General features: G+C 40.4%; 1 protein-coding gene across 1 annotated transcript in view; it reads right to left on the bottom strand.

The window, feature by feature from the left end:
- csmd3b (CUB and Sushi multiple domains 3b) overlaps positions 1-27961 on the bottom strand; it is a 303941-nt gene that overhangs the window by 169085 nt on the left and 106895 nt on the right. Inside the window, 1 exon segment of the mRNA XM_034544984.1 lies at positions 13109-13306. Coding sequence (XP_034400875.1) covers positions 13109-13306 — 198 coding nt within the window.

Genomic DNA, 27961 nt, shown 5'->3' with positions numbered 1-27961 from the left:
ATTTCCAAAAAAGCAAAACATCGAAGAAACTGTAAAACAGGGACATTTGTTATTTAAATTATTTCCACAGGGGGGGGGGGGGGGGGGGGCGTGAAGCAGCTGCTAAGGTGCGACGTCTGTGCTGATAACTAAATAAAATATCTGCTTGTTATTTGGTAAAACTTGTGGTATTTTGTGTCTTAATTCAAATGTGCAATTGTCATCATTTTGAAAATGTTCATCCTGAGAGAAAAATCTCCACTTTCAACAAAGCGGAGCAACCTGCTGGACCAACAGCACCCTTTATTCTTTTGTTTTTTACTATAAAAGGCTACGTTTTGAGTTTAAGTTCTGTAACTTTGTCCATGGGGACCAATAACTTAAGGCATGCAACTAAATTGTAAATAGCAGAAGGTACGACACTTAGGTGAATTGTTATTGTTGTGGCTTGTGCTGGAGCTCTCATGTTGGCAAAACACAGTATAGTTACATTAATGAGCAGGAAGTGCAAAGGCATACTTATTATGCTCACGGCAAATTATGTTTCTCTAGTGTGAAAATACAACAATCATTGTATATCACTCACTAAAACTAATATATTGAAACATATCAGCTACCTGGTACCTTTTGCAGAATTACATGAGTTTAACGGTAATGAACAGTCCAACAGGTGTGCTACTGCTGTCAATCAAGCATCAATCAAGCAATCAATCATTCAATCAAGCAATCACTCAAGCAATAAAGGAATCAATCAAGCAATCAATCAAGCAATCAATCAATCACGCAATCAAGTAATAACTTATTAATCACCACACTACTGAGGTCGGTAGAGTTAGATTTTGCATGATGGGTAATTTCAATATAGCAGTATGAGTACCAGCAAACACAGACAGGTATCAACATCACATTAAACACACACGATGACGACAGGACGGGCTACATGTGGTGAAGTGGATAGAATTGTCAGGATCTTGGGTTTTTGTGTCTTGTTTCCTGTTTTATTTTGAAGTCCTCGTCTCTCGTGTCCTCAGTTTCTCTGCACTTCCTGTCCCTGTGATTGTCTGCCCTGTCCCTGATTGTTTCCTCCTGTGTCCAATCACCTGCACCTTCCCTGTACCGACTCCAGCTCCCCGTGTGCCGTGTGCCGTCGCCGCCCGGGCCGCTTCCGGCTTCAGAACTCGGGGCCCCTTTGGCGCCCCCTGCTGCTCCAGAGCCCGCCTAGTGGCCGTCCTTCTGCCCATCCCCCGGAGCATGACCGTCCGCCTGGTGGCCGTCCTCCGGCCCGCCCCCGTACTGCTTCTGCCGCGCCGTTTGATTCCTCGATTTAAGTAATTTGGCGATTTTAGGAAGAATAAAGTTTCTTTATTCCAAACATGCTGTCGGTGTTTGGGTCCCGTCTCTCAGTGGCTACACGCATGACATGAACGGTGACCTCACAGCAAGAGGGCAGAATGGGTTCTCTCCGGCTTACTCCCACAGACCAAAGACATGCAGCTCAGGTTAATTGGACTCTAAATTTCCCGTAGGTGTGAATGTGAGCATGAGTGGTTGTCTGTCTCTATATGTGCAATGTGACTAACTGGCGACCTGTCAAGGTGAACCCCGCCTTTGCCCGATGTCAGCTGGGATCGGCGCCAGCGCCCACGCGACCCTGGACACGATGAGCGGTTTGGAGAATAGAATAGAATGACCACCAGACAACATTCACAGGCAACATAACGTTTTTTTAAACACAATGGTCTGACAGAGAGACCCATAGTGCGTCCTAGAGGGCATTATCTGTAAGAGAGGATGGGCAGAGATTTTATTTTCTGTTCATCTTTTGCTTGTGCATTTGTGATATAGGGACGGGGGGAGTCAATAAACTGGGATCATTTATTGACCATGCGCTGCTGCACAGAGTCACGCAGCATGACTGTCCGCACCAAACAGTTAAGATGAGCTGCCTACACCCTCATAGATGGCTGTGTGAAACTGTAAGAGGAAGCTTTGCTCCAATCTTTGTTGTTGTTGCTATGTTAGGACATTCTGAAGCATTTGTGTTGGTGTAGAGTTAAATAAATAACCATAAATTCGCTGCTCACATAACCAGCCGCTGATGCTGTGTAAGTTTGCAGCACTGATGCTTACAACCGGCAGTACTTGATTTTTGATGAATAAATAATGTGTTGAATCTGCAGATCTTTATGGTGTTTGTCAGCCTGGTGATCCAATGTCTGGATGAATCAGTGCAGTTAAGCTTCAGTTGTGTTTAGTTCCAGCTGGATAAATAGAACAAAAGGTGATTTAACAAATCATTGCCGTGTAAAAGTGTGTCTTCACTTTGTAAATTGTAAATACTTTGAGAAATTGTACCAAATGCTCTGAGGTTCCATCAAAAGCCTTGATTAAAAAAATTTAAAAAAAAGTATGTGTTCAATATTAAAAAGGTTTCGAAGTATTTCGCCTGCCACATGCCGTTCATGGAAAAAATGTAATTGGTTTTCTCTCAACTCTCCCTTCACTATGTTTTGCTTAGAAAGTTGTCTGTAATGCTGTACCCTCTCACTGAATACACACAAAGGAGAAGCGGCTGTGGGCAGACTTTAAATGGGCCTTTAAATTGAAATGACACCATAAGCTGCGATGCAATGCTATTCTGTTACCCCATTGAGTAGCAGTTTAGAGCATTATTACCGCAGCCTTGAGGTCATGCAAGCTACTCTGCATATAACGAATTATGTAGAGTTTTACGACACATTTAACCTGGAAAGCACTAAAGGTCACAGAGGAGGGTTTCACGCAATATAACACATCTGTGTGTGCTGAGAGAGAGCGAGAGGGGACGAAGAGCAAGGTCAAGAGCACTCGTATCCGGCTTGATGTGAAAACGTGAGCAGTGCAGTGTACTTATAGATGAGCTGCAACAGCAACCTCATATGTCATTGTTAACCAAAGTTTAGACAGCACCCATCATCAGCATCAATGTAATGAGAGGAGAAGAGAGGTACAGTGTGTGCAGAGCAAGGAAGGAGTGAGGACAAGACAGAAAAGGAAAAGAGGGGACAGAGTAGGGAGGGGAGGAGAGAGGTGGTAAGAATTGAGCAGGTCTGCAGAGAGGAGATAAGAGTACTTCAAGTGTCACTACAAGGCTGGTACATTGATCTGAGAGAAGGGGAGAAAGAGAGGTGTGGAGAGAGAGGGAGAGTTTCATTACGATGAACGTTAAGTTTTGAATATTATTTGAAATAATGCATTGTTATGTTATAAACAACTGAAGCGTTGTAATGCCCTGCCACATTACAAAAAGAACTCAACAGTCATGACAAAAAGTAACTCTTCATAAGATTCAGCCAGTTTTTGTCAACTATTTAGTTCCCTTCCGTTCAACAAAAAGTTGTCATCAGTGCATCATACTGATCTTTTTTTTTCCTGTTAATAAAATGCTTTAGGAAATGTGCTATCCAAAAGAAAAACTAGTTCACCTATTAAATCGAAATGAATTAGTGGCAAATGAATAATTCAAACATTCAACACATTGAAAACTAAATAAAAATGAATCGATCAATCTTCATTAAAATAACTATTTTTTTAACTGTGTAAACAATCAAAAGTACCAACCATGCCCAGTTTATCTTTTATAGAGTCAAATATTCAAACATAGTTTGAATAGTTTAGTAGCATATCATTTGGTGGTCCCCCTATACTCTACAGAGTGGAATTAGCAGTATGGACAAAAAGGATCTGCATATTAGTGTGTGTGTGTGTGTGTGTGCGTACGTGTGTGTGAGAAAGAGAGTGTGGTGACAGGTAGGGCAGCGTATTAATTATTAAACATGTCTTTTTTTGCACTGGTGGGAACATATGGTCCTACATTATCTTACTCTCCACCAAGGCAGGTACTGTGTGAGTGTGTGTGCGTGTGTGTGTGCGTGTGTGCGTGTGTGTGTGCGTGTGTGTGTGTGTGTGTGTGTGTGTGTGCACGCATATGTATGTTTGGTGGTTCCCATCTGTGTATGTCTCCAGTTGCTTGGATCAGCAGAGCTTTACATCCACAGGGAGCCATTAGCAAGTTAATAACTAGACCATAGAGAAGCTGGACGAGGTGTGTGTATGTGTGTGAAAGAAATAGACAGGTGGAGGGAGGGGGAGGGCGAGGGGAGAAGGAGAAGGAGAAGGGAAACACACTTGCTCGAGTCATAGTATACACGTCATGAAGAAAGCATTTGTCTAGTTGGTTTTATCCCCCTTGGGAGTCATTTGAGAGGTTGTTGTTGTTGTCTCTGTGATGATTCAATCGGAGTTGTGTAAATGCATTAAAATGACTTTCTTTTTCAATAATTTTCTCATTTTTGATTACTCAAATTCTGTAAAAGTATTAATTTATGAAGGAACAAGGTTATATTACTTTTGTTTTGTTTTCCGATGCATTTTACCCACCTTTTGAGGTAGCACTTTTTCTTTTATTTAATGTTTTCTTCTCATCATTAATCTTCACAGAAAGGTGTTGTTAGATAACATCTGTTACTTGACATGAAAAGACTCAAACAGCATACTTCCTGATAATGCATTGCAGCGCATTGAAACTAATCAACCAACCAAGTGGTCCTGTGGCCTTAACATTAAATATTTTATGGCAATAAATTGTCTGTATCCCAGAAACTACAAGAAACACAATCAAGCATATGGGATCTTTGGACTCATACCAAGTTGAATAGCAAAGATACATACACATATGTAATGTTTAAAAACTAATTTTTAGCATTTTCCTTTAAAATTTCCCAACTTTGACCATTGATAAAAGTCTGATTTTTTTCCACCATCTAAATGTTCATAGTAAATACAGTCGTTTGGCAATGGTTGAGCTAACGAGCATATCATTAGTTCAAAGATAATTTGGGTTTGTTATGTTTTGTAAAGCACATTAGAAAAATACATTATTTTGCAATGTGCTGATAAATAGATGTGCCATGAAATAATTAGCTGAATTGACAGGAATAAGGAGCAGGTGCTTCACATACAAAGCTATTTAATATACTGGTGTCAAGAGTTTTTTGTAATTAAGGGGAAATTCACAAGGCTGAGGAAAATCATCACCATTTTGACAAGCTGACTAAAACAGATGTATTTCACAGCATAATTATACAGCCGCAACCCTTGATGGATGATACTAATGAGATAAGGTCATCCTATATGACCTGTCTTGGTTTTTCTCATTCCTGGTGGCAAGTGGAGAAAGATATTTGGCCCATGCACAAGCGCAATTGGCATCAGTGTCCTTCCTTCCTACTCTTTTTTCGTGAGGGTATCTGATGCATCAAATAACATAGACTAAAACTGATAAAATACAGAAGAGAGAGAAAATGATCAAATGCCCACATGCCATCACTATTTGTTGTATTTTCTGACTGCGATCACCTCTCAAACTAAATAATTCCCTCAACAAGGTCTTCCTTCCTTTCCACAGCTTCCATACGCGCTCATGGCCTTCTTCAGCAGATGGAGTTGCTCAGTATATAGATTATCGCTCAACTTTTTTGAAAAAAACATCATATTTTCATCAGATGCTGAAATCACAGTGACTCCATATTGGCAACCAGGACTATCCTAAGATTAAAAGACTGAAGGAAAAAGCCTTAGTTGTACACTGTTACATTTTGTTCCACTAATTTCCTTGATGAAAGAAGAGCTCAGGATTTGCATCAGCGCTCATTCCACTGTAACAGCTGGAAGAGGTGAAATAAATAGAGGGAGAGAGAAAGAGAGAGCAAGAAATAATAAAAAGATGCAACATGGAAACTAAAACTGTCATGATGATTACAATACCACCGTGACAATCTCACCATTTCATCAAGCAACAATTATACTCAGCCTTGGGCTAAACACACACATACGTATACACGCACACATGCACGCACGCACGCACGCACGCACGCACGCACGCACGCACGCACACACACACACACACACACACACACACACAGCCACATACATAGACAGTAATGCACACTGTCAGAAGCAGTCAGTCACACTCTGTCACACACACACACACACACACACTCACACACACATACACACAGACACTAACAGAGGTGAATTGTGAAAGTCGTAGGAAGTTTATGTGGAAGTCAAACAACCAACTTCAGCAGAGTTGAAGGTACTGATTCTGGCAGAATGAGCAAACATCTCCAATACATTTATGTTGTGTAAATAGTGGAAATTGTAGAATCTAATATCACATGCTTTGCACAAGGTTTAGGTGTTCTGTGTTTTAAAATGAAAAGGGCAATGCACCAGGTGATGCAGTTTTTAAATCCCTAAGAGTTTAATATCTGATAGTTATGAAACAGCCTCTGTTGAGATTTTCCAAAATGCTGATTTCCAGGACTGTGAAAAGACATTTTGCTGCAAATTTCAAAGCAAACCCCTGTTTATCTTTACAATATAAAACCATAGAGTCAACTTCCTACTGTGAACCACATCAAAAATGTAATCTTCGGGAATTACAACTATTGCCAAAAATGATAAAATAGTATAAATGTTTAAGGCTTATTTGTCACTGTGTTAGATCAAAGACATTACGTAATACCTTATTCTGATATACTATGACTTATGTGTTATGTATTGTAATATACTATTAATAATATGATTTTACCCGTATTAAAATACATGAATGCACGAGCATTTGCACGTTTTGACGATGCAACTAGCTAATCAGACTCCCTAATTAGCATTCATACCGTGTTTTTAGCAACCTATAACTAAAGGGACGTTGATGCTGAATGTGAAGTGAATCTCAGCCTGGCTTCATTTGTGAAAATATGGAGTGATTTGCAGTCTGTTTAATCCAGCACAAATAGCCAATGCAGCAAAAGTACACACATTAGCCTGTAGCTAGCTGAAAATGCATATCTGACTGTGTGTGTGTGTGTGTGTGTGTGTGTGTGTGTGTGTGTGAGTGTGTGTGTGTGTGTGTGTGTGTGTGTCTGTGTCTGTGTGAGTGACAGCATTGATTTGGACTCAAAACGTACACATAGTTTGCTTGTTTCATTATGTGTTCGTGGAGGTGAGTCACGTGAATGTTTCTCTGCCTTAATCCTTGACGGTTTGTGCCTACTCGTGTATTTCCGTTACTCTGTGCCATAGAATTCACTGCACGTGTTATCTGAGCACACCATAAGGTTTATTTCTGCCACAGCATGGCCTTTGTTTGTGACAGAGTATGACCGCAGAGTTACTGCTCACCAGAGGTAGAACATGTGAGTGTTGACTGATCAGACTGCAGCACAATTAGTAGTAAGAGCTCAACCAATAATGCGCACACCCTTGTGAACACACAACAACATGCCACCAGCAGAAGCAGCCTAAGTCCTGCTATGCTGACTACACAGTCAGAGACACGCATAACCAACCACACGCACACACACACACACACGCACACACACACGCTCTTTTCATTTCCGTTTCTCAGCGAGTCTAATTTCGAGTTGTGTCAAAGCACATTATTACTTTTTCAATTTCAACAATAACCCTCTACTTCCTCTTCTTCTAGCTCTTCCACCTTTTCTTGCCCCCTCTGTTCTTCTCTCTCTCTCTCTCTCTCTCTCTCTCTCTCTCCTCAAAATGGTTTTAATGTGACTTGAAGATATTGTGCAGGAATCCATTTGGGTTTATTGTATACTCAGCTAGTAAGAGTGCATGAATGCACCTGCATAGCACATACACAAACATGCTCTGGGTCAATCACATTTTCTCAGAATTTTCCATATTTTCAGCTCCCTTCCTTAAAACATATATATGTATGCAGACTGTATTCATTGATGCTCCATCTGAGTTTATCTCTGCCTTGCTCTCTTTTACTCGGGTCATCCCCACCCCACCACACTCGCAGACACATTCACCCAATCCATGAATATTCATACGAATATTCTTTATCTGTGAGATCATGATGAAATTTCCTCAGGGCCAACTATGCTCATGTGTGTGTATGTGTGTGAATAGGATGACTTGAATGCTGAAGGGTGTTTTGGTCCTGTAAATAATTCTGCACCAACTTAGCAGAAGCACACATACTGACATTCACACATAAACACACAGATCCATAAAGGATCTCACCAAAACACATACTAATATACCTCTTATGCTTTTGCAACAACATCTGTGTGGCATACTGTGGCTGCACAGTTTGTTTCTCTATTATATTTAGCTCTATATAACACCATCTGGTTATAATATCAATGTGCTGAAATAGAACCCATCTGATACTAGTCTAATTTAAAATGGTGTTTTTTAAGATTGCTTCTGCTGTTGCTACATTTACACCTCAAGTCAAGTCTAGTTTATTTGTTTCCCTCAACCTCCCATACAGTTGCTCAACGGATCTGTTGGCCACATCAACAATGGTTCCAAACCCATTCCAATGATCTGTCTACTAAATGAACACTTCTAAACTCTGCCTGTTTCTACTCTAGCTGCTCGTGCTAAATTGGACAACTTCCTATAATCTGTGAAGGGGCATCTTTTCTCACATGGGTGATGTTTTCACTCTGAGCAGAATGGGCTTTTTGGCACAAATCCCTGAGAGCAAACTTTTCCCAGAGAACTTCAGCACTCACAGCTCTGCCTTCATAAAATAGTTCTGAATTTCTGCGGTGATACCTATATTTTGCTCAGGATTAATGAACGATGCTGTGGCCATTATCGCACTTTCATCATGGTCACATGCCAAAGCAAAACAAGAACATTAAGACCACTAATTTATATGTCCATGTATTTTGCAATTAAACATTTTTCACAAGCACTTAAGAATTTCGCCAACTAATGATATGCCTTGTGTGCAATCGGCTACAGTCTCAAGGAGCGAGTTGAATAATAATTCAAATTTGAGCTAATCGCTAACTAATACAAAGTATCACTTCTAGGTACTTAGGAAAATAAAAATATATAAAGCACACAGTTGTAGTGATCCAGGACAAAGTGTCGTCAGGCGAGGACGCGTTCCAATTTCGGGGTCTCAAATATATATCAGACGTTATCTACAAAGTTTATAAAAAACCTGCTCAACGTAATGGAATCCAACACAATGCAACAACTACTACGTTATTTTTTTAAACCATGTCAAAGAAGTGTGTTCTCATCTCTATGGTAATACTGTGAACTAATCTGTAGTCTCATTGATAAATTAGATTGCATTATATTGTGTGTTGTGGTATATAGTCTGTTCCATAGTGGGGCTCCAACTAAAAGGCAGGGAATAATGAAACCGTAACATTCATATTTACACCTACAGATACTTTATATTCCCATGAGTATCCATGGGAGAGAAACTCAAACAGAGACAACAAAGTAGTTTCTACAAAGAAGCGTACAGTGAACTGAACCAGGATATTGTTGGAGTGAATATACACTTAACACAGTGTGCACCTATATTCTATGGCACAATGTCTATAAAAAATGTGGTCAATGGATAGCATACTTTGGTCGAAAAACTGAATGATCAATGTGAATACAGAGTTGAAAGGAGCAGCAGTTTATCATGTTCAGTGAGTGATATTCACGATGAATGCATCATAATTTAAACTGAGTGTACATACCAGTACATGTCGATATGTGCCTAGGTTTACATTTATGTAATTGCAAGAATGAAGAGACAAGATTGAACATGTATGCACAGAGAGAGAGAGAGAGAGAGAGAGAGAGAGAGAGAGTGAGAGAGCACATTACCTGTGATACTGCTAAAAGCACTGCATTTCAATTCATTTGATTGCAAGTCTGAATAATTGATAGAAAGCTATTACGGCTGGTATGAATGCCTCTAGGTGTCACCGCTCACAAACACGTACGCACACGCACACACACACACACGTACACAAGCGCGCACACACACAAAGGAACATGCACGTGTACAACTCTTTGTGTGCATGGTGCGTGTTTGTGTGGGGGAATGTGAATAGTTGTGTACGTGTGTGTCGCTGAGTTGGTGTGAACGCATTAGTAGCTTAGCTCCTCTTAGCCTTCCTGACAGAGTGACAGAGACATTGCTAATCCAGCAGTGACAAGTTGCCATTTCCTCCCTTATCCCCCCCCCTCTTCTTTCCCCTCGTTTTTTCCCTAGACCCAAATTACAGTTCATTGCACAGTGAGGTATGTCGTGCAACGATTCAGCACGCATGTATTAGACCGGTTTTGGTTGTCCACGAAAAGGCACGGCTTATGGGAAAAGTGCACATGCAGTATATATACATTCAATATGAGAATCCATAGATTCACAGTGAGGCAAATTGTGTCAATTTAGCATTCCGTTCCCACTTGTTCATTGTGCAGTAATGCAATCCTCTAGTTGTTACCCATACGCTGGATTTCAGCACTTTTTCCAACACATTGTCATCAAAGATACGCTATCAGTTCTTCTGAGTTTCATGTATTCAAATTTGAGAATGATCCCAACCAAAGTGTCATGTGACTTATCGGTGGTCATTATAGACAATCAAAGAATATTCTACATTTGAATACATACGTATATATAAAAAGCGATCCTTGAATATGAACATTATTATATATATTTTTTTTTAAAGCAGCACTACCGCAGCTGTCTGCTTTGTGCACTGAAGTTAAATTAAAGCATTAGCTAAGTTATGTCATGAAAACAAAGCACGTACCTATCAGGTAAACACATTTTTCTGAAACATATGCACTTCCCCCAGATCACTTAGCCATAACAGTGGCATATTGCTCAAAAGCGTGCAATAATGAAACATCGTATCCTACTGTTTCTATGGGGTTTATTTTTTGCCGTGCATTCTGTGGAACAATACATCCATTTGTTTAGAACACTGTCATTTTAATCCTATTTCACTAAATAGCATCTTGTTTGGATGATCTGGCTGGATGATTACGTTGATTGCATGATTGCAGGGAGAGAGAGAACGACTGTTGCGTGAGCAAGATTTACTTTTATCAAGAGAGAGAGCGGAGCACTTCATAAACTTGTCTCAACAGTAACGGGCTGTATTTTCCAGGCAAATTAGAGACAATCAAGTCAGGCAGGAGACTTTATCTGTCTAACTCCCATCTTGCAGAAATTGTTTTCTAGGTTCTTCTCTCAATAGCAAAATGCATTTGCAGTTCAATCACATTAGGCAGTGAATTAATCCACATTTTAGACCGTTGATAGAGACATACTTCACAGCTGGAAACTGTTGTTTATAATCAACATAAAATGCTGGGCGAACCAATCACAATGTCAATGGCCTCTTGAGATTGTTCCAGACTTGACAAATGCTAGTCACGTAACAAATGTTGTCAGAAAGGTTTTTTTGTTTTTGTTTTCACTGTGTATTTAAATGTAAATTCTTAAGATTAAAAATAATAGGTAAGAAAATGCATGTTCTCCCTGTCATTAAGGACAGGCCACTTGTACAAGTGGGCGGACTCAGGCACACTGGGCTCACCCTCAACGCTTGAGCAGCACCTGGGTGAGGACCTAACAGACACATCTGAGCATTGCTTACAGCATATAATAAAGTAGACAATCTTAGGTATGGTCAACCAGGTGTTGCCTCAGCTTATTGACAGCAATGAAAAATATTTCGATATTGTAAAAAAAAAAAAATCTCTGGCCTCATACCAGATGAAAACATGGCTCTATCTTTGTCTTTATTGGCATCACAACCTTGGTGGAACCTCTCGCTACTTTCCTGGATTAATCACACCCTTTGTTCCGCTCTTATTTGATTTGATTTGTATTTAAGTGGGTAGTATTCTTAAAAATACAGAAAGCCTACGTGGGAAGCGTTGCACAGAAATGCCAATCTATTGTTCCGCATCGAGTTGATGAAACCCCGACTAGTATCCACAGAGCTCTGTGACCTCTGCGTCTTGACATCCACGTATCTGAACCAGTTAGCACCAGCCAGTACACAATGTCTTCTCTACCACATCCCCCATTTACATACTGACTACAGAAATGTGTGTGCGTTCACTTGCCTTTGTTTCTTTGTAGTGATTATTGGCATCTCTCTTGCTTATCACTCATTGTTGCATCACAGAGGAGTACACATATCAAGTACTGAAAGTCAGGACTGAATGTTCAGTACTATGAATCCGACATCTTGCTCCTGGGAAGGGTCCCAGCAACCAAGCGTCTCAGGGCAGAGACATTAGAAAAGGTGTAAAACAATGTTGTTTGTTCACCTCAGAATTCCTTAAGGCTTTTCAATTGCGGTGACCTATTAGCGCATTGGGATCAGGACCACAATGTATTAAGGTTGTCAAACGGATTCTTCTTTACATGCGGATCCAGTGTTAGCGCTGACACCTTAAACCACCAATCAGTTCCATTGTCTGGCAATCCCTCAGACACCAGGGTGCTCATGCAGCTGACATCTGGCCACTCACCTACTTGGTAACAGCTGTTTTAAAATGCTCATGTTTATAAAGCAACACCCGGATCATGTGACTAAACAAGCCCATCTCCTGGCATCCACTCAAGATAGCCACAAAGAGAGATATACAGTAAACCATGAAAAGCAGCTAATTAGGCTGTCAAATTTAATGTAAGTATATGACAGCCGAATCCATTCAACAAGATTTTTTCATTTGAATATGGTTTCTTCAAACCTATTCTTAAAGAGAGATGTGCAAGACTGTACTCGTACAGATACAAGTTGCTATATTTACATCCACCTACACAACATGGTCTAGTGGGCTCCATAATAAGTTCTTCTTCAGCATACGCACTGTAGTGTGTCATAGCATACAAAACAATAGTACGCACACCATCAGCACCTACCCTACAGTGCATTATGCATATTTGCCTCTCTCCCACACACATCTTTTGATTATAAAGTATGGCATAACAACACACACACACACACACACACACACACACACACACTCAGCCTGTCCGTCGTTCTGTCTCTCTCACCGACACACATACACAGAAATGATATGAAGGGTTTTCTTCCAAAGCAAGATATAGAGAGCATTACTATAATATCGTGTTGACAAAAAAGTTGACTAATTGCTAGAACTGGAGCCTATTCCAATTTCAGATTTATTAATTAATTTTTACTTCAGAATGAAACCTCTTCATACACAGTCGTGTGCATAAACATACACACACATGTATAAAATATATCGTCGTCCATACCTCGACAAATGGGAGCAGGGAAGTCCCAAACCGCGCTGTTCCCAGCGTTGGTGATGCAGGTGAGGGTTGCATGGCCGTCTAAGACGTAACCAGGGACACAGCTGTACCGCACATGGTCTCCCACAGCAAAGCGGCCGCCACCACTCAGCACTGCTTTTGGTGGGACACCAGGGTTTCCACAGGATGTACTGTGGAGTTCTGCAGAGGAAGAGAGAAAAAAAAATTAGAAAAGGAGAAGAATTAAGCACATCATTTCTTGAATTAATTGCACTAAACTGTTTAACTATGCATTTCGCCCCCTAACTCGACCGGGACCCAAACGTATAATATACCCAGTTATTGCTCAGTGATGCGTCCGATCGAGAGACTACTCTGAGCCCCCAAGTCCACACGCTGCATCTACCATTACAATACACTGTCAAATAAACTTGCATTGTGATGATGCAATGTCATAGCCTGTTCTAAAATGTTACGCACACATATGGGGAGGTCCTTAAGCCTATAGTTTTTTATATTACATATTGCCAAGCATGATCGTGGCTGTAAAAAGATATTTTAACTGCACTCTCAGTTGAATCAAACACCCCCGAGAAAGGGAGGGAGACAATGTCAGAGTGTTTTATGGTTAATCACATAATTCCCTTTAGATGCATTTACAGTTCTGTACCTAAGACATATGCACAAGGGTGTATATAAACACCTGCACATACAAATACACAAACAAACACACCTACACACACAAACACACCTACACACACACTCAGGAGGGAGATGGAGAGAGACAGAGAGAGAGGCATAGAAGGGGTATTACAAGCCATACACCATGAAGTAGATGGGAGAACAGGGACCAACTACGGTCTTATTGTTTGAACTTGATTGATACAACTATGAAACTGTTCAGACAGATAAGGGGTTAGGGAGGAGGAAGAAGGAGACATACAGATTGGGAGAGGGGGAGGCAGGAGCAGAGGGAGACAGGAAACCAGCAGGCTGGTTGTCCAGCTCAAGCTTTTTCCTTTGAGCTTGCATTTTTCTCATATTTAATGCTACGAGGAAATGATTCGGCTAAAGTTACCAGCAGGTGTTTTAGGGCTGCCGCCGTCGCAGTGCCACCCACTTATCCCACTGGGCTGCGTTGCTCTGTTTTAGATGCTGGAATAAATGAGTTGTGCTGCTGGACAAACTTCACAGCGGACAGAGTTGTGCTCGAGATGAGAGGAGACGGTGCCTTTCCGGACTCACTTTCATTAGAGCATGCTGCCATGTTGGTATTTGACCTGTGTCTGAAGCGGCCTGAAGAGAACCGGTATGTTTACTATGAACTACAAGAGCTCAGGGAAACAGTGGAGGTTCCTTACTGGATTATCCAAGTTAAGTGCTAATCGATTTGTATTTATAAACATCATCCTAAGCCATGAATTCAAAATAATAATTTAAATTGATCTATCGCCCATCTCTAGAGACAGGGAGGCAGAGAGGATGCCCGACATGATAGATAGAACTGTGAAACGACTCAGACAGAGGGAGGAATGGAGAGTTAAAATGGGATGGCACCAGAAGAGAAAGGAGGAAATCATAGTGGCAGTGAGGACAAGTATATGCTACCAAATTAAAGGTGGAGATTGTTTCATGACAAGAAAATCATCACCAGAAAATCAGAAATCCTTCACTTCTCAAACATGTGCAATAATCTTGAAATGGAAAGCTGGAGTACAGTTGCAGAGAAATCTTTTTTTCCATGCTAACGGCAAAAATGTGTAATTGTCATTCATAGAGCAGGCAGTGAAGAATATATGATGTCAGCAAATGAAACAAATGAGTGATTCTTTGTTGGCCATTTGATTCCTTTACACAAAAAACGTTATCACCATGCCTTTTCAATTACACCCTCCTCCCTCTCTCCCTCGCTCGCCCCTTCTCCCTCTGTACCGCCACTGCAGCCACGGTGCTGTTGATTAAGAAGCATTTTATGTGGACATTTTGCCTTTTGTCAGTGGTCACACACAAACACCATCTTTCAGTTTCCCGTAAATGAATCTTGCTACCTTTTATTATTAGCATCCATTTTGAATGTGATGGGATCCACAAAAGAGCTTCTGGATCATTTAAAAATAGATAGAGAACAAAAATAACTTAATAACAAAAATAACTTTGCCTCTAAATGAGTTCCCATTACAGAAAGAAAAATTAAAACACCCAAAAATGCCCTCATGGTCTGTAATTAGTTGAAAAAAAGATTCTGTTGAAGGTTTTCTTCCGAGGGTACATTTAATCCCGGTCATCAAAGAGCATGGACAACATAAACGAGACAGGATAATCGTTTTGCTAAAGACCCTGATAGACCCCCCCTCCAAGCGCCACACTCCTTATCTTCACAGACCCACGGTTACAGAGAAAAGCACATTCTCTCCTGTCCTGTTTCCCCAGCTCCCTCCTCCTTACTAAAAACTTTGATGACAAGCCAGCGCCTTGCCTCTCCCTTTCTATCTCTTCTCTGTTCCATCCATACCACTATACACCCCTTCTGTCCATCCCTTCATTGCGCCTTACTGTTTCTCTAGTTTATTGTGAACATCACATAGTTTCATTACACCCGTTTATTCAGTCGCCAGCGGCTACACCACACTCCTTTTCATGGTTTACTGCTACCTGCCCTCTCTTATTTATTTTCTTTTACGCTCACTTCTTTCTCTTCACTGCTCTCTCTCTCTCTGCCTCTCTTTCTCCATCTCTGCTTCTCCCCAGTTTACCATAACCATGATTTGAGTCTCAGTTGCTTCATTACATGCTGCTGCTTTTATGGTCCATCTGTAGAACTATCTGAATTTGTCACACACACACACACACACACACACACACACACACACACACACACACACACACACACACACACACATACACATACACATACACATACACATAACCATTTACCTGGCTTTTATTTCTCCCTAGATAAGCAATTACAGCGGAGTCCGGGTACAGGGAGCACAAGATGGAGAGGGAAGAAGAAAGATGGGAGAAAAGAAAAACTGAGTGGTGGGTAAAAAAAAGTAAGAGCTAAGAGTAAGTTCTCGAAAAAAAAGCGAAAAATGCTGCAACGCTTTCAGAGTTTTTAGTGAGACGGATGACACCGCAGGCTGTGGGATTGGAGTGGGGGAGTGAAGGACAGCGATGACATAGGGAAAGAGACAAATAGGGAGACGGGGAAAGGAAAGAGAGGCGGAGACAGAGAAGGATGATTCAATGAGTTTGGAGGCTTTACGCCTCCCTCAGCAGTAACTTCTATAAAAGATGAACCGAGTTTGATAGCGGAACATAATAAATGCTGAAACGCTTGAAAATAATGCGGAGGATTTGTAACAAGAAACCATGTGCATGGATTTCCATTTACAACATTTGAAAAATGAATTTCAGATATTATTTTCGAGACATTTTCCATAAAAGATGTAAGGTTTATAAGGACTGTAAGAGAACCGGCAGATGAACCCTGTTTTTAATAAACAGGAATGTGTTCTTAGAACTATAAAAGGTTACACTTTGACCAACTCTTTTTATAGACTTGTGAAGAACTTGTGTCATAAAACAATGTCAGCCCGTTAAGTTAATTAAATTTAATAGCATAGGATGGACATCAATTTTGTGGTCAGGTGGCCCCCCACCAACAAGGCCAGAAGCAAAAACACAGATTTAGCTTCACAACGATGTTACTCTGTTTAAAAAAATATCTGGATTTGGCAATGTTCATTCATCTTGACATTCTTAAAAGTGATCATAATCAACATCTGATTTGAACATTTTCAGAGCTTTCAATTCCATGAGCAAACTAAAAAATTCAAAAAAGTTCAGTTGTGATTTAAAAGGGTTACATTGCAGTTTTGCAGTAATGAATGAAAAAATAAATGTTTGAGACAATTTTGCTCAACTATAATACATCCATATATATTTGTAATAATGACAGTGGGAACATTTTGTTCTCAAACAATCCTTCCATTGTTAGAAAGTTGCTGCAGATCTGTCAAGCAGCTGTCATTCATAATAGGATTCAGGCGATTTCCACACATTCTAAGAATGACAGCTCAACAATCACGAATAGGATAATATGGAATTATTATACATGACTGTGTGCTTTTTAATATGAAAAGATTAATGCCAAGATGAGACATCCCCCATTTGAAAATTGTGACACCTTTTCTCTAGAAGAGCATTAACAGCATAAAATATGAAATGCCACTGAAAAGCCCATTAATAAGTATCATGCTATGCAAATGCTGAGCAAAAAGAAAAAGTGACAATTTCACAGTGTATTTTAAACCAACAACAAATACGTGTATTAAACTACTGTATGTCTTTTCCTAATAAAAGCTTAAAGAGTGTGATGAAAATAGAAAAAAGGGGCCAACTAAAGCGGAGTTCAAGATTAGTCACTCCCACTGCTTGATAAGGGTAGTTCTTCCCTTTATTGTTGATGACAACACACCACTACATAACAAGAGGTCAGACAAGATATGCAATAATGCAAGTCGTACAACGAGCACCCACAGCTCTGGTCCCTTCCGCATATCATCCTCCACAATTCAATAAGAGCAACAGCAGGGGTTGAGACTGCGAACTCTATTCCAGACAAATTCCCTTTGAGTCTCGAGTCGACTCCCTTTGGCGAAGCTATAGCAGAAGCACCAGCAACATATCATGTATAATAACTACAGCACCGCTTACATAGGCACAACAATATCTGAACTTGGAGGTCTTCAAATTAGAAGCACAACAGTAAGAGAAGATCTCTAACCTGATCTACAGAGGATACTTCAGACCATGACCTCTTTCTATGAATGCATTGTAAGAGGAATGTGTACAATATCTGTGGTGCAAGTTAAGTTCTAAGCTTTAAACTTTCCATAATGGAAAGGCATAATTTAGACATACAGTAAGTCCCTAAAAACTGTACATCTCTGCAGTATTTGTGTAAGAATAATAGGTAAAGTTCCCTTCTGCAGATTACAGCAGGAAGAGCATTTAAGGTAGCTTTATACTCAGAGAGGACAGTTCCGTTTCTGCACCAATAATCCACTTGATTTGTGATAACAGGACCACTTAACACTGTCAGTTCCAAAATGTTCCACCGCGACTCGACATTTTGGTCAAGCTGACAAACTGACGGCACAGTGGGTCCGCTTCAATGATGTTTCCAAAAATCATCGGATGTCTAATTGGCTCCTAAGGGACTGAGCTGGAGCAGTAAAAGGTAAAATCCGAAACTTCAACTGTGCAAGAGCAAGAAAAGGTGTGTTCCTGTGTAGGTCTTGTTGATGCAGGAAGGCAGGAAGTAGCATTTATACCTGGAGAAAGTGAACGTGTGCAGGGGCTTGTCCTACATCACCATTTTGTCTAGGGTCAGGTTTGTTTAGGGCAGGATTGAATTCATCAATAAACCACACACACACACACGCACACACTCACAGACACACACACACACTTTACACATGCACCTCCCCCAAGAAACCACTTTTGATTGGTAGCTGGTTGGGGATGGTGTAATTATGATTAATTATGAAAACATTAATGAAGGGAAAAAGGACTAAGTGGCAGCAGAAGGTGATTCTGAGGGTGAGCGAGAGCGAGAGAGAGAGAGAGAGAGAGAGAGAGAGCTCCCCGATAATGTAACGGCTGTTCAAAGCATAATATCATCTGACAGCTGTGAAGATCAGTGAATGCACTCACAACGTTGTTGCTAATGATCTTAGCTGCTCGTGGAGATCAAACATTATGGACTCAGAGCAACAGACCATTCATGTCTCTTTGGATTTATTACACACCACAGCACAGACAATCAAACATGCACACACAATCCTCTCCCTGAAGGTAAAAGCAGTACTGAGAAGTGGCTTAGTGGGGCCTTGATGTTCTTTGTGAACCATAATGATCTGTGTTCAATATGGCCATGAAGCCATGGTGTCCAGACTGGTTTAATACCAGCTCTCTTGAACCTAAAAAGCATATAATGAGGACAGGATATGCTGTGTGATAGGATCATTTACTGATCACTGATTGGGGCAGGGAAAAACCCAGATTATACTGAAATGTACAGTATGAAAGTAAATGTATTGTGATAATATTTGCTAAATTATATGTCCCTGAACCCCTGTTGGTTACCCTAAAATCCATCCCTCGTTCACAATCAACATGTCATGATGCTGGTCAGCACAATCTTAGAAAAGCAGCATGTTATGGGACACTGTGAATGCAAAATGATTTGATCAAAATAACTAAAGAGGACATGCTCTCACATAAATGCGTGAATAGTATGGTCCTCCTCTTAAATGTATTAGTTAAATATAAACATTCCTATGACAGCTGAGTGGGGATACAACTTAATGTGGCTGGGTGAAACAAGTTAATTATGTGGAGAAATACAATAACCTCGTCCAACACAATTATCTCAGGTTTGTTGATAGAATATCCATCCAAGAATGTTAGTTGAAAAGATGAAATTAGGTTCATTTCCGGCCTTGCAATTTCACTGTAAGTAATTGAATGAGCAGATCATGACAGCAGTCTCACTGCTCACAAATAAACATGGAGATGTCAATTATGAGCCCTTTACCTCCACTTCACCAGCGTGCATGCTCTGGTGACTGTGTGTGCCATTGTGTGCATGTTATTGACCTGTGTGTGTGTGCGTGTGTGTGTCAATGTGGATAGCTCCTTGATGCAGTGATCAATGTTTCCCTGAGGCCCGGTTCAATAAACCATTAGATTTCCCCCTGAAGACATCCTGCCAACAGAACTTCATTAGACAGACGCACAAACATACAAAGACTCACAGAAATACCACACAAATCTCTCACTAATTGTCCTGTGTCTACAGGCTACAGCCATCAGATTGAATACGAAGATGGGTTGGATCGCTAGTATTTGATCTGACCTAAAATGTGTGAACAAATCAGCTCCGCCGGACTTGATCGGACAAAATGGTACAAGGTCGAGTGTTTGCAGGCATTGCAAAAGCAGAGAGCTTTTTTATTGTTATTATTACTGTATATGGTCATATTAAATAAATATATTGGGACTTCATTTTGGCAAATGCAATGCTGGTAAATGCAGCTGGTTGCCTTATCTCTGTGTATGTAGTGCTGTTTTTGTTGAACAGTTCAACAAGTATGCAAGACAGGCAGAGTGCTATGCATCGGGTCTCCAGCACTACACCTTAACGTAAGCATTTTTTCTCAACGCACAAAGGGAAGCTTGTTTATAAGTTCAAAGGTCAGGATACCGTTGAGCTCTGCCGTACCATAACTCCTTATATCAAGGGGGCTACACTGATTTTAGACGGGGTCCGGATTTGCTTTCCTCTCTCTCGAACTGACTCTTCTCTTCTCCGTCTCACGCTTCCATCTCTCCCTCTTGCCTCTTCTCTTATCTCTTCTCACAGCCACCCCTCTGCTCAGTATAAATGAAAATGTTGTGTGTCTGTGTTTGTGTGTGTGTGCGCTTGTGTCTGCGCATCAGGCCTCAGTATTAATTAAATGTGTGAATGCTAATTGTTCAGATCAATAACTGGTCGTTAGGCCTCAGGGGCTGACAGCCAATAGGAAATCGTTATGTGTCTGCCATCACCGTCAGTCTGCTAAAGCTCCACTGCACTGTGACACATGCACACACTGACACACACTGATTTCTACTGACACTCACACCACTGTCATTTGAAGATAGGTTCAACTCAAAGGTTGCCAGAGAGACAGACAGAGTTCAGAAATAAAAGAGGTTAGCAAGACACAACTTGGCACAACTTACTGTGTGTTCCTAAAACTAAATCAATATCCATTAAAAAAAAAAAAGCAAAAGAGAGAGCGAGGGAGAGAAATGTTTTTCAAAAAACAATCCGATGCTATAGTTGTCATTGAACAGAGTAAATGAGTGTGCCCTCTCAGAAGGCCTTTTCGTGCTGATCAATACCAGAGCACTACTCCCCTACTAGCTACGTTCTCTCCAAAAATCTACTTTAGTCTTTCAATCCATCCTCTCTCTTTTGTCTAAGGCTTCTAACTATAAGCCATTGTCAGTATGATATTCAGTCAGATAGATAACGATGATCAAAACAATGACCTTGACCTCAAGAAGACTATTGCTAGACAATAGAAGAGAAGAGGAGAGGAAAAGGCAGCACAGAAGGAATTTTAAAGAACTGGTGGTTTACTTGATGGGATAAAGACATGACGCTCCAAAGCTGATGGGATGGTTAGGTCACTTCGCCATTTCAAACCCAAACAAGCACTGACCATCATGCCCCATCTAACCTCCACTGCCACCTTTGGACCAATTGAAATTGCTTTTTGGGTGAAAATGGGCTCTGCAAACTTCAACATCCACTCCTTGAACTACTTCTTCACCACCGCAATTCTCTATTTACATTGTCTGTTTGAAACGGGCACAAAGGTGTTCGAGAAAACCAACACACAAACACATTTAAAGATGGAAATCAGCAGCTTTCTTCCAACTTTGCACTCAAGACGTTTCATCAAGAAAGTAGTTCAGCACATTCTCCCTCATCCAGCTCTATCTTCAGTACTTGATGGTTTATTGCAGACTGTTAATGCTGTTGATCATTCCACCTGTCAGTTAGTATGATGGCTGTAGTGAGCATTGCTGTCTGTAGAGGTCGCTAGCAGGGCTCTTACTGTTCCTATATCTCTAATACCTTCAGACAGACCTTTCGCTTGTCCATAATCATACTGACACCTAGTGAGCAGAAAGCAATGGAGGGCTATGCAAGGTTAATGCTGTTAAGTGGTGTATGAAACATTAACTGGTAACCCATGTACAGAACATTGCCTTTAGAGACAGTCATTGTCAATTTGTGTGTGTGTGTGTAAGTGTAGGTGTGTTTGTGTGTCTACAGTGACTGACAACTGCAGCCGTACTCTAAGGAACACTGTGCATATTTAATAAAAGCACACTTAGCTTGTCTTTAAGTGTGTGCGTGTGTGATAACATCTGTGTTTGTGTGTTGCTTGGTGGCACCAGCGAGGAGAGCTAGCTTGCTTTGCGTGGAAGCAGAATGTGTGTGATATCTAATAGCTGTGGTTACTGTGGCGTGACTTATTAAAGTTAACATCAAGAGACCCCCCTCTGCCCCCCCCCGGAAAGCTGACTGACAGATGCCGACACACATTAAAAAGAACACATACTTGCACACTCAAAATCCCCCTTAACTGTGAAACCAACCAACCGAAACAAACAGAGCTGAGTAATCATCCGACGTATAAAGGCAATGATTATACGTATAGTTTCTGAAAACCAGGCAAAATGCAAATTGTGGTGAAAGAAATATTGCATTACCTCACTTTCCCATTGACAAAATAAAGGATATGAAATTAACTGAAATAGATACATCGATAGGTACAGAGCCACACACAACTGTCTTTCTTTCTTATTAATGTTACTCCAAATCATGGGTGCTTAAGAAAATCCACACAGAAAATGTACAAGTTCAACCTCACGGCTGTAACAATACCTGACAAGGGCGTCCCGGTACTTTAAGATACAAGCAGCCGGCCTCTGTCCCGTCTCAGTGCTTTCAACTCCTTTCCATCCTGTCCCTTTTAATCTCTTCTTTGTCATCTATTCCTCTGTCACCAGTCTTTGTTGAAAATGTTGTACTACACTTATCGTACAACCATAACTCAAGTGTTCCCTCTGCACAAGACTAATATATTTCACTCATCATAGAATTGTGTTTGTGTGTTTTTTTTAATTTTATTTGTGTGTATTTGGGGATCTCTGGGGATTGACTTTGTAACAAAGTTATTCTTTTCATCACAGAACCTAACTTCATTAATCGCAACTATCTGTTGTGACAGACAGAGACATCACAAGGCAAAATAATAAAGTTATTTTAACAAGATTCTGTTTCCAATCAAAATATGGTGTTACGATAATATTTTCCACAAAGATTTTAATATTGGCTTTGCAGTTTTACTTACTTTTACATTGGTATTGAATAAAACTAATTAAAAAATAAATTTGTATTTTAGATACTTGTTATAAAGTGTTATCCAGATATGTTCATTAAATAGACAAGATGTCAAGAATATAAAGTCAAAGTACCAACATCCTACATGATAGGGTTTGATGTTGAATTCCTGTGTTGTGATGTAATCTAAAGTGAACATATACAAACTTTCATAAACCACAAATTCCTGACTGTATCAAAAAAGAGAAACTAAATCCAAATTTTAAAAAAAAGAAACTAAATCCAATGAATCAGCCGGTAGTGCTGTGTTACTGTACTTTCCCCTGCTGTACTGCTGTTCTCCTTCCAAGGAGACAGTATTTAAGATATTAAAAACAGTGGGATAGTGAAATAAAAAAATCTGCTGATCGAAAGCAGACCACAGGGGCTACAGGATACAGCGCTGATAGTCATTTTTAACAATTAATTAGACGATTAAATATTGAGCGAGAACCGCAGGGAATGCCCTTAAATAATGAAATCTGCTGATGAGAAGCAGCTTAAGGTGGTAAGAGATCATTCAGTTGCTGTCCCTTATCACATTTAATGGGTTAGTGTTATATTTTGAGAAAAGCCTCTTTGATTGGCTGACAGTGTTGAGGGTTACATTTTGTCTAAATTCTTCTTCGGAGTGCTGTCTCACTCACGGCATCAGAAACCGCCATGTCAGCATGACCCTGCTCATTTTCTGGTTATGCTAATCAGGTGACATTCCTTCCTGCTTGGCAAGGGAAGCTGATTGGATGGGCCGAGGTGGTGACCCTGAGGGGAGGCCGTTTGATTGGTTGGCTGATATAAAGCTAAATAATGGACTGACATTGGCCAGAAGGCTGTATTATTATCAACTAACAAACTCACAAACACACACACACAAACACACACACACTGCTGCGGCACATCAACACACTTTCACACACAGTGATATTAACTATGTACCAGCACGGCCTATATTTTAGCCAGGTGGCCGGTGGTTGTCTGATAGAACTGAATATCAAATCAATATATCATTTGATATAAATTCTATCCTGTCCTGGCACAGACAGGGTTTTGTAATCTCTATAAATCCATCATAGTATTAAATAGCATTCAGATATGAGGCCAATACATAATTTGTTGGAATTCTTTTAGAGTAAAATTCCTATCTTGCCAATCTAGGCACTGGAAGACCTCACTTTACTCAGACTGATTATATTTTTGGACGGTCTTTTATGTTAGACAAGCATTCCTTTCAAGGCAGTAAAATATTTGGCAGCTTCTTTATAAAAATCTGTCATCAAATTGGTTAATTTCATACAGGTATCACATTCTTTTGTCGTTTGCACGTCTTTTGTGACGTGAGGCACCTCCAGTGTCCTGCTTAGCAAGACAAAAACATGTTTGGCAGGCATTTACTGTAATTTCTTTATCCAGTATACATTGTGTGGACAGTCATTGAGATTTGGCAGCTATTTTGTACCATAACATTATAGAATTATATACAATGATCCAGATAATGAGCTCATGTCTCTTGCTGCTGACAATGCCTGACAACCTTGTAGAGTCCCACTTGTTTCTCTATAACACTGAAACCCCATTCGTTGTTTGTTGCTTTATGTATTAGAAGGTCGTCATGCATACTTGGGACTGTTTTTTGTGTCACTCATTGATGGAGTCTATCCACAAAATGAAGGATCTTGGACACCTTGCCAATATGATTTCTCATTCACAAAATACATTTGATTAAAGATGATGCTAAATACATGCAACATTAAGAATGGTTTTCATTTGATATTTTATTGGGATTGGGACCAACCTCAACAGAAAACAACAAGGCAATACAATAAAGTAAAATATCTAAAAGAGCTCTTTGATGAGATATATATGACTGTGTCACAGTTCTGCCAACAGGCTGATTTGTTGGAACATTTACAAATCACTATATTTTACAGTGGGTTGCAAATGCTGTCTGGCCACAGATGTAAACATCCAAAGTCAATGATTTAGAGGTGTGTGAGGTACTGGTGGCTGCTGACATTTGTATAACTCGTGTTTTTTCATTGCGTTTTGATGCTTTTTGGGACATGATCCGTTTCCCTTCCAATGGCAATAAAGAAAACTAAAAGCTGGAAGACGGAGAAATGAATTCAAAACCCATACGTGCCTTCAGAATTCTGCTTCCTACCCTCTGCTCTCCACACTGTGCTGTGTGTGTGATTGTTCTGATTGATGCCGCCGCGTTAAATCTGACCTTGCTGCTGTTCGAACGGCGAGGAGCTGCATTCACACTGTAAATAATGAACACTCACACACAGCTTTAAAACAGCATTGATTTCTCTCTTTCAACTAGAAAGCGTGGAGCACATTACATTATTACCGGGAGTTCCTCCTCTCTTCTTCCATCCTCTGCTATTTCTTACTCGCTTATTCTGCTGTCTCAGTGCAGGTTTGCTTTTCTCGTCTTTTTTTTCTCTTCTACATTCTCCTACGGTTCTCTTTCTTCCCTGCCTTCCTCTAATTGCTTTTCCTCGTCCTTACTCCTTATATACATACAGTATGCTACCATATCACTAGTTTTCTTACCTTTCAAATCTCACACACGTCACACGCCTGCTATACCGAATAAACCATATGTTGATATGACACATATACACACGCACGCAGGCACACACACACACGCACACACACACACACTCACACACACACACACACACACAAACACACACGCACACACCCTTCTAGAGTCCTCTTTATCGGAGAAGGTCTTGAAACCGCTCTTCATAACAAGAAGAATGTTGAGTACAACGTTGGCACACATGTTTACTTTTGTACTGGGTATATTGTAAGCGCTACACTCATTGATTGTGTACAAAAAATAGAGACAAAGAGAGGAAGAAGAAAGAAAAGAAGATAGTTCTATCAAAACTGTGTATCCATGCATTCAGTATATGCTGCCATCTCCTTTCCCGATCATGTAGTGTATTTAGTAAATGTTAAAAGCACAACAGTAAGATGTGTTATTCCTTTTACTTTCAATATGTTGTTGTGGTTTCCTTGTCCATCACATATAAAAACAATTAGCAAAGGCAGGCATGTAAAGTTAAAAACCAAAATCCGACAATCTTATGCAAACATGGAACACAACTAATTCCTGCTGATGATGATGTTGGAGTGGATCACATCTATGAGGTTTTTTATATGTGATAATAGTACGAGTGAAGTGATTTAACATATAACCTGTTTGACTCAATTTATAACTTTAAATTAATTAAACCTTTTAACAAATGAACTAAAAACCCTGGAAATACTGGTGTCAAAAGGTTGGAACTCTCCGAAATGCGAACATGGGGCTTTCCAAGGAAAGAACATATCTGAGGGGTAAAACGTGGGACTTTTCGAGACTCCTTTAGGAAAATGACACTCGTGCAGGGCCATAAAAATGTACACCATCAGTTCCAGGGCAACCAAGAAGGTGTTAATAAAGGAGGTGCCTTGGGCCCAGACGGAGGTGCTACATAAGACAATGCTTAGAACATGATATTCAGTGAGTTTCTGGAGCTTGCTCGGATTATATTCTTTGCTCTATTACATCAAACTCTGCCCATGATTTCTAGTGATTTCTTCAAACATCTTTGGGACACCATGGCAGCAAATTACAGAATATAGCTTTGGAGCAGTAGTTTAGACTCCATCAACAGGCAGAGCCTGAGCTTCTGTTCTCCAACAATGACACTGTCACTATAGAGCCGGTCTTTTCACTCTTCCAGAGAATGTTAAAGCAAAACTTTACCGGCTTACTGGTGGTGTCAAAATGATGAGCTTCATACTAATTTAAAGTCCATTGATATCTGCACAAATGGAAGTGTCATATTAAACAACTGAACAAAAGTTAAGGATTATACTCCCATTACAAACTGAGCCTACTAGACTCAAAGCTTCCCCTCCTGCTATGTTCTTAACACTTGCAATGACAAAAATGTACAACACATACTAAAATGTTTGTAGTTGTATCTGTAAATCAGAATATTATTAATTGATGTATGTTTTAAAAAATATTACTATATACTATATTATCCCCTTCCGAGAGCCTATTAAGGTGCAGCTCCTTCAACCAGCCTCCACTATTGGGGTCACCTTCTCTTTCCAAGGATGCCATTAACTGACCTGGATTCAATTGTTGAATTGAAGGATGGAGAGACAGACTGAATGATCAATGAAAGTGAGAAAGAAGACAGACAGACAGACAGATAGATGGATGGATAGATGGATGATAGAGGAGTGGATATTATCAGTCCCCTCAGGTCTCTTTGATAAAGATCAGAGAAGCCACAGCCAGAACCTCAATCACATACGCACGCACGCGTGGACGCACAAGCACACACGAACACTGTCGGTGAAATATACGTCACTGAAGTATGCGCTCAGATGTGAGGACGCACACGCACACACACACACACACACACACACACAAACTTGACTTTTACACTCAGATCATGTTCAAGTCAAAGAGACTAGAGTCAAAATCAATCAATCAAGCGCTGATAAGGGATCCGACACACAGGGAAACAAAGGGTGGAATGCTCTTTTAATAGCTGCCTCTATATATGGACGCTAACACTTTTCAAACTGGGATTCAGTCCCTGCTGTTCCAGTTTATACTGGAACATTGTCCATCAGCTGCACAATCATTCACACTGAACATTTCATAAAGTGTTTCCTCAGAGGATCTGGTTTCAGTGGCCATGCATGCAGCAGCCTGATCAGACTCATCACTGGGAGGATTGAATGTCGTTGGCCTGTGTTTACTGCCGTGGCTGGTAAATAAATAGTGCCGAGCCTGAAACATAATTGATGCAGTGGATGAAAAA

The sequence above is a fragment of the Cyclopterus lumpus genome, chromosome 11 (assembly GCF_009769545.1).
Source record: "Cyclopterus lumpus isolate fCycLum1 chromosome 11, fCycLum1.pri, whole genome shotgun sequence".
Lineage (NCBI taxonomy): Eukaryota > Metazoa > Chordata > Actinopteri > Perciformes > Cyclopteridae > Cyclopterus > Cyclopterus lumpus.
The sequence above is the reverse complement of the archived record's forward strand: the minus strand, read 5'-3'. Positions and strand labels throughout refer to the sequence as shown.